This window comes from Gobius niger (genome assembly GCF_951799975.1).
Source record: "Gobius niger genome assembly, chromosome: 21".
Lineage (NCBI taxonomy): Eukaryota > Metazoa > Chordata > Actinopteri > Gobiiformes > Gobiidae > Gobius > Gobius niger.
Genome location: NC_136872.1, coordinates 5,410,731 through 5,419,556, shown reverse-complemented (window position 1 = coordinate 5,419,556; position 8,826 = coordinate 5,410,731). Strand labels below are relative to the sequence as shown.

Here is an 8,826-nt window from a genome sequence, read left to right as displayed (position 1 = left end):
AATGGCTAAAAAGATTCTATTTCCCCCCTCGGCGAAGCCACGCCCCCTTCTATGACGAGATGCCGTCTGTATCTATACCTGATTTCTTTTTTATTTATTACAAACAATGAAAGAAGAAGCCACTAAATGAACATGCTAGTTCTGGTCCAGTCTCACTTTTCTCCCGATTCTTCACGAGTTTAGAAGCACATTTCACAATTTGAAGGGTCACTTTGACAGAAATGAAACGAAACTCGCCTGAGAGTAATTTGTAAGTTGAAATTAGATGGACAGTGTTTTTTTTTCTCCCACAAATGTCTCTTATATATAGTATATATATACTAAAGGAGGACAAAACTACATTTGTTCCACTACTAGAACAAGAAAACAGGTATATACCTTTAAAATAAAGGCGTTGGGGGATGAGTCAGAGGAAAAATTTCATCACACTTCAAGTTTTCCGACGCCGTTGGGCAGATTTGGCCTCCGTTACGTGGCAACCCTGCTGTAATCCATTTACCTTGAAAGCCTTGAAAGAATTTGCGTCAACGCTTCCTTTCATGGACGAAATTCATGAAAGCTTCCGTTGTTTATTTGCGATTTGAATTGCTCCAGGTACGCCATCCATTTGGTTATGTCTCAGCTCATGAACTCAAGTTGGTTTGGGGCGGTCATATGTGCATTTAGGCTTAGTGTAAATATAAAATGAATTCAATAAACTTCACAATTATCATATTTACTCCAAATTTTATAAACCATCACTGTTCTGTTCTCTTCAGACGTTTTATTCGTTATATCTGGACATTTTAGTCATGGTTTGTGTCTCAATAACTGCCTTTTTTCATTTAGTTTTAGTGTCAATTTAGAATAAAACGAACGCGCCTCGTCTGCTTCTCCAACACAGAACCCTTTAGCCATCCCAGAAACCCCCGTCCCGGCTCCGCCCACTCTCAGAACCGGTCGTCCCGTAGCTGCGTGGGCGACTTGAACGGCTTGAGCCCGAGCGTCTTCCGTGGCAGCGCCCTCTTCTCTTTGGCCCCGTCCGCGGCCCGCCCCGCCCAGCCCAGGTCGATGAGCGGCGAGTCGGCGGCGTTCAGCGGCGCGATCCGGAACGTCGGCAGCGTGGGCGACCCGTTGGCCGAGCACGGCGCCGAGCGGGACGTGTGGAAGGGCGCGCAGAACGGGTCGAACGCCGAGCCGGAGCCGGAGTCCCCCCCGTCGGCTTTGAGCGCGAACGGGTCGCAGTCCGGAGAGGGGAACGGGTCGCAGCTGGAGAAGGGGTTGGTGGGGGAGGGTTGGTATCCGAAGTGGGCGTCCCGGTTGGGGTGGCGTGCGGGCGAGCTGCTGCTGCTGCCGCCGCCGCCACCGCCTCCTCCTCCGCCTGAGATGAAGCTCCACGGGTCGATCCGGTGGCGGACCGGAGAGGGGCGAGGCCGGGGGATGACGGACACTTCCAGGCGCCGGGTCTTGGGGCTCCACAGGCCCGGATGCGGGTGCAGGGCGCAGGGGGCGGAGGGCTTGTCGTCGGGGTCCTGGGTGTCCTGGCACAGCGGGAGGTCCAAGACTGCACACAGGAGAAGAACACGGTTAAGAAGGTGAACACACATTAGAGAAGACTGGAAAGAAACACTTTAATATTGGGTTGAACTTTAGCTTTGATTACAGCACCACTCAGCCGCTGTGGTGTTGCTTCAATAAGCTTCTGCCATGACAAAAGAAAAGTGTTATTTTTCAACAAGAACTTGTATTGATGATGGGAGAGTGTGACCACTGCGCAAAGCCTTCTCCAGCACATCCCAAAGATTCTCAATGGGATCCTTCTCATCCTGAACCACTCTCTCACACTGGGACTCATTCATGAACATCTTAAGAAACTTCTTCAAATCTGCACTTACGACGGCAGTGTCAGGAAACTGCACGTTCTAAAGAAGGAGAACACTTTGCTCGTGTGTTCTGAAGTTGGTGAATCCGTGTGTGTGGGAACTGATTAGCTATGTCAACGTCTATCATTCACCACAAGGTCAAAAAGTGTGGCGTGCAGCAGGCAGCCAGAGGAATATATGAAGGTAAAACACAAATCCAAAACTAATAATCAACAAAACCCCAAAAGAAAAAAATCTCAGTGGCGCCACACGCTGAAGGAGCCTCCTGAACCTTCCAACATGTGAATTTGCTCTCTGTGTTTGAATAGCTATAACCTGTACAAGAGTTTTCCTTCTTTTCTCAGGGGTCAGTCCTTTAAAGAGCTGCGGCCGCAGGACAGTACAGTGCACGCCTCGTCTTTATCATATAATGTTATGCAGAGCCTTTAATGCTGTTTGTGAACAGTGCCACTCAAAGGTTTTAGCAGTTGTACATTGGTACTGTACTTGCCATTAATACAAGTGCAAGTAATATTACTAGCTTATTTCTGAAAAAACAAGGTTTTTTGAATTTATTATAATTAGATTTACTTGTTTTCTGGCATGAATTAAGATTTATTATGTACAAATATATATGACTCAGAATGGTCTGGAGTATGATTGTGAACAGAACTGGAGACTTTTTGTGTGTGAGTCCTCCTGAGTGTTCTTAGGATTTGTTCTACAGAGGAACGTTTTCAGCTAAGAACAAGTTTTATGAATGTCAAAATCCTTCCTAAGAAGGCGTTAAGAATAAATGTGTGCATAAGAACGTGTTGTGAATGAGGCCCAATGTGAGCCTGATGAATCCTGCCATCAGGAAACAAATAAAAACCTCAGCCCCTTAACCTCTTAACTCCCGCCTGAACCGAGAGGATCTTTTTCCTCACGCCATCAGATTTTTTTCCATCATTTTTTTTGTTGGGCATTCAACTCAACTTTTTGTCATTTTTTGTCCATTTTTATCACATTTTTGTCATTTTTTTGTCACATTTTTGTCCTATTTTTTTTCATTTTTTCGTCAATTTTTTTTTATCAATTTTTTTTCATTTTTTTGTCACATTTTTGCAATTTTTTGTTGAATTTTTATCACATTTTTGTCATATTTTTGTAAAAAAAATTGTCACATTTTTGTCATTTTTTTTTCATTTTTTCGTCAATTTTTTTAACCAAATTATGTACAAATATATATGACTCAGAATGGTCTGGAGTATGATTGTGAACAGAACTGGAGACTTTTTGTGTGTGAGTCCTCCTGAGTGTTCTTAGGATTTGTTCTACAGAGGAACGTTTTCAGCTAAGAACAAGTTTTATGAATGTCCAAATCCTTCCTAAGAAGGCGTTAAGAATAAATTTGTGCATAAGAACGTGTTGTGAATGAGGCCCAATGTGAGCCTGATGAATCCTGCCATCAGGGAAGAAGAAATCCACTGATGAAATAACCTGGTCATTCAGGATGTTCAGCTGATCTCCTCTCATCTCTTTTTTCCTGGCGAGCTACTTTTATGCAACAGAAACGTCGGAGAGCTTCTTATGCTTCAGTGACACCCAGGAGAGTAATCAGCCTGGGTGATATTTGATCTGAGCAAGGCCTATACCACACTGCCGTTGTGTCCTCAGGCAAGACACTACACCCTTGTTGCCTCAGTGTCTGTGTACATTGGTGAATGAATGAGAGTGACTGGTTTCTTACTGTAAAGCGCTTTGGGCCTTGTGAAGGTAAAAAAGCACTATATACAAGTTGAAACCATTTCAAATATACAAACTACTGCTAGCTTTCATCGTTATTGTTGTTGTTGTTGTTAGCATCAGTGCTACTTCTGGGTTCAACTGCCGCAGCTGCAAACACGAGGTGCTTTGAGGGAGAAAACGGATTTCTTTGAATTACAAAATATTAAGAACTATTTCTGGTAAAAGTATATCTCGCTAATACAGTCTTAATTGACATATCACTACTTTACTTGGACCGTCCTTTTGTCTCGTCTTCGGGGTTGTAATAACACCAAAACGCAGAGATAATTTAGTGCCAAAACTATTAGCGTATTTCTAAGAGGGATTATCTGCATGTTTTCAAAGGACTTTGTTTAATAAGTACTTGAAAGCAGCGCAACGGAACCATCTTATTATGCGCCCCCCTCTTCTCTTTGCTCCAGGAAACTTTAATTGCTAATCTACAAATTGCTTTTTAACTGCTCCACTGTTGGTCTGGCACGTCGTTAGAAATATTGCTTTATTCTTTCATATTCCGCAGTCGAGACCTGTGCGGCACTTTCACTGAACATCGGCGCGACCGAAATTAAGTTGTACGGAAATGAAACGCCAAGATTGAATTTTAAAGAGGACACATCGCGCATAATTGAGGCTTAAAAACACTCTTTTGGGCGCTGCGGCGTACCTGTTTACAGATGGGAGATGATGGATATGGAAAGAAAACAGTGAGTGAGAGACTGCGCGGATCGGGATTCAGAGCTGGCCCCGGAGCGCCCTCTGCAGGCAACAGTGGGAATGATATGTGATGGAGCAGTGGAGGAAAATGCAGCGCAACAACTCCATCAGGAGCAACTCACTCTCTAACTGTCCGCAGCTTCTGTTCATTTCTATGATCCAACCTACCAGAAAACCTCAAAAATAACTGGTCTTGGAGCGTCAACACACCTTGTGAGACACAACACAACAATGTGAGACACAACACAACAATGTGAGACACAACACAACACAACAACTTTGAGCCACAACACAACAATGTGAGACACAACACAACAGCTTTGAGACACAACACAACACAACAACTTTGAGCCACAACACAACAACTTTGAGACACAACACAACAGCTTTGAGACACAACACAACAACTTTGAGACACAACACAACAACTTTGAGACACAACACAACAGCTTTGAGACACAACACAACAACTTTGAGACACAACACAACAACTTTGAGACACAACACAACAACTTTGAGACACAACACAACAGCTTTGAGACACAACACAACAACTTTGAGACACAACACAACAACTTTGAGACACAACACAACAACTTTGAGACACAACACAACAACTTTGAGACACAACACAACAGCTTTGAGCCATAACACAACAACTTTGAGACACAACACAACAACTTAACGAAGGCCCCAACGCAACAACTTTGAGACACAACACAACAACTTTGAGACACAACACAACAACTTTGAGCCATAACACAACAACTTAACAAAAGCCACAACGGAAGTGACCGGAGCCCGACATTATTAGCAGCTTTAAACACTGTTATGTTTTATACATTGTAAAGCAGATCAAATATAGCTTCACTAAACAGAGCTACACATTCTTCGCTGCTCAAACGAGGGATTCCAGGAGGAATTATTAATCGCTAATGGCTTATGGAACCGTAGCATTAAGCTAGCTTTAGCCGTCTCACCCGACGCACTTTATTTCAATTCATGTTCTGCCCGCGGACGTGTATTTGCATCGTCTGTGATCACAAACAACGCAACAACAAGAACCCGTTTTAATAAAGTATATTCAACAGAAGACTTCAAACTGACGCATTAATGATGTAACCGGACTATTACGATGTTGTAGCTGTGCTTCTGTAGATACTTAAGCCTGTTTGGAAGCCTAACACTATGTCTCTGGATATGTTTCACATATGTACAGTATATTTATATTTCACTGTCGCCAAACTGACCGTAAATAAATTGAGCTACATAAATGCATTTGCTGAATCCCAGGCTGCATTGCTTCTTTTATAAAAATCCGCCTCACATTTGCGTCAAAAGCCATGAGTAAAGATGTTAGAACGAGACGTGGCTTAATACAGTTCAATGATCCGTGTGCACCGCGATGAGCAGAGGCTTTCTTTGACCACTTTAACCACTCCATAATGAAATGATGAAATGAAAAGAGCAGGGAGAATGTTTGTTCGTACAGACCAGTGATTCTCAATTACTTTCTGTTACGCCCCCCTCAGGAAGAAGAAAACATTTTGCACATTAGGCACAAACATTAGACACAGTAAACACACCCGGGGGGCGCCCCACTGTTTGAGAAGGACTGGTGTAGACACACATGATTCTCATGCAGCCACTTCGGATTGGCCAACAGCCAAAGGAAGCAACGCTCGATCATTCTGATTGGCCAACGTGTCTTCACTGATACAGCAGAGGCGCAAAGCAGGAAACAAATAAAAACCTCAGCCCCTTAACCTCTTAACTCCCGCCTGAACCGAGAGGATCTTTTTCCTCACGTCATCAGATTTTTTTTCCATCATTTTTTTGTTGGGTATTCAACTCAACTTTTTGTCATTTTTTTGTCACTTTTTTGTCATTTAATTTTTCGTCATTTTTTATCACATTTTTGTCACATTTTTTGTAATTTTTTGTCAAATATTTGTAATTTTTTTGTCGATTTTTTATCACATTTTTGTAAATTTTTTGGCACTTTTTTTGTAATTTTTTGTCATACCTTTTTCATTTTTTGGTCAATTTTTTTTTATCAAATTTTGGTCATTTTTGTGTCACATTTTTGCAATTTTTTTGTTGAATTTTTATCACATTTTTGTCATATTTTTGTAATTTTTTTGTCACATTTTTTTGTTATTTTTGTGTCATTTTTGCCATTTTTTCATACATTTTTCGTCACTTTTTTTGTCAATGTTTTCTCACTTTTTTGTCACATTTCCATCATTGTTTTCGTCTCAGTTTTGTTGCTATTTCCACAGCTTTTTTTTCCAGAAGCTTTTGGACTGGGGTAAAGCCAAACTGGAGAAAATGTGCTCGGTTCAGGTGGGAGTTAAGGGGTTAAGGTGAGGTTACAGCAGGAGCTAAAACGTCCATTTCGATTAATGGTGCAGTCCTAGTGTCCTGCTCACCGCTGGTCCTTACTGATCACAAATGTGTGCACGTAAGTTAACCAGAACACGGAAATACAGAGACTTAAAACCATCAGAGAAACGTTCAGCATCTCTCACACACAAACCTCGAGTTCTTAGCACTCGCACAAAACCCAAACAACACTGTTTAATAGCTCGTCTGCGCTACAGTAAATGGCTGTCCTTTAACAAAACAATACGAAAAAGCCGCACATAATTAAAGGATGTAATGCGGTTTGCCGTATTACAAACACTCCCGCGGGGGAAATGCTTTGGTGAAGAATCCTTGCTTTCTAACCCAGCCAGTATAGTGTGAAGCATGTCCTGGGGGGTCCTACTTCTTTGAAAGCCCACTCAATTCTTCAAAAACGACCGAAGCCCACATCTGACTCATTTTATTCATTAGTTATTGCAGCTAAAGCGTGTTCCTCTTCGGAGAGATCCGTGTGACGCACATGTATGTGTCGATATGCAGATGATGCGCCTCCGATGAGAGCGAGGATCGCAAACAGAAATAAACATGGATTACAGCAAACGCAATTTAGCTTTAGCACTTGAGGAAAATGTATGCTAATCCTAGTTAGTGCCACGTTATGTATACAGAGAAAACAGAAGCACATAAGAGAACAAACGTGGGCTCATTTGCATATCTGTTCATGTTTAGTAATGAGGGTATATGTTCAAAAATGCATGAGACTTATAGAATAGCAGACTTTAGCAGCTCATGTTTCAGTCTCGTCTCAAATGTAAATGCTCTTGGACAAAACAGTAATAATCCATGCGGCTGATTCATGAACTTAAAGGTGCATAATGGAACCTTTTATGTGGAAATAAAAGTTGATATTTGTGCGTGTCTGACCTTGCAGTGACCTAGCGGCTGTATGAGTGGTCAGCATGGCGTGTTTACTTTCCATCACAGTGCTCTCTACAACGCTCCGGGGTCAATTGTTTTGTAGGTTTACTGGTGGGGGGTCCAGGGGGAGTGAAATCCCATCCAAACAATTTCTCCTGCAGCGTCCTAGAGACCACTGGGATCAAAAGTGAAGGCGCCACGCTGACCACTCACACAGCCGCTGGGTCACCGAGGTCAAACACGCACAAATATCAACTTTTATCTTTTCACACAAAAAGTTGCATAACGCACCTTTAACCTCTTGCACCCGCATGAACCAAGTGCATTTTCTTTAGTTCGGCTTTACCCAAAACTCAACAGTTTTCATTGCTTTTTTCGTGTTTTTGTCTTTTTTTTTGTTGCTTTTTTGTCTTGTTTTCTTCATGTTTTTGTCACTCTTTTGTCACATTTTTGTTGCTTTATCATTCTTGTATTCATCATTATTTTGATGCTTTTTTATAAGCTTTTAGATTCGGGCAATGCCAAACTGGAGAAAAAGTACTCGGTTCAGGTGGTCTCAAGAGGTTAAAGGGGCTAGATTAAAGTTGGCCATTTTATACTCACTACTGCCACCTCAGGTCATCCGTGTAACTGAACCTTCTATATTAAAGGGACTATAAAGAGTTTAAAAATGTTAAAATTAAGTATTTTCCTCCCCCTACATGTTCCAGCCATGTCCTAATGTGTAGAATGAGCTCAGACCTGTTCACCACAACTGCCTCTAAAATCCTGTACGGTCACTCAAAAATGTGTCACTTCGGCCCGAATTGCCGTCATGCACGAGCTTAATATAGAAGGTGCAGTTACACATATGGCCTGAGGTGGCAGTAGTGAGTATAAAATGGCGAACTTGCTTCCAGCCCCTTTAAAGAGGGGGTATTATGCTTTTTTCAATCACATAGCACCAGTCTATATCACACTACAATGATGACCAAACCTTCTGTTGGTCTGTAAATGCAGTAAATTAGAATAACTGCCTTGTATAAAATGTCTCTCTCAAAATGGCTGTAGTGAATGTCTTGAAATAGGCCTCTGTCTCTTTAAGAACCTCTGACCCTTTCCGACACGCCTCCTCCACACGCTGTCTGTGGCATCAGTGGGGAGGGGGTTCTGCTGAGGAGCAGTGGTTGGTTACTCGGCTCTGAGGCGTCTCCAGGAGGTGGGGGTGTTCCTAGGA

The 8,826-nt window shown here is 42.4% G+C and overlaps 1 protein-coding gene across 1 annotated transcript in view; it reads right to left on the bottom strand.

Moving 5' to 3' along the window:
• Positions 1–866: 866 nt before the first annotated feature.
• The window catches only part of LOC306980263 (mitogen-activated protein kinase kinase kinase 11), a 76,870-nt gene continuing 68,910 nt past the window's right edge, over positions 867–8,826 (bottom strand). Inside the window, exon 10 of the mRNA XM_079579583.1 lies at positions 867–1,543. Coding sequence (XP_079435709.1) covers positions 930–1,543 — 614 coding nt within the window. The 3' untranslated portion in view covers positions 867–929. The remainder of the gene's footprint in view (positions 1,544–8,826) is intronic.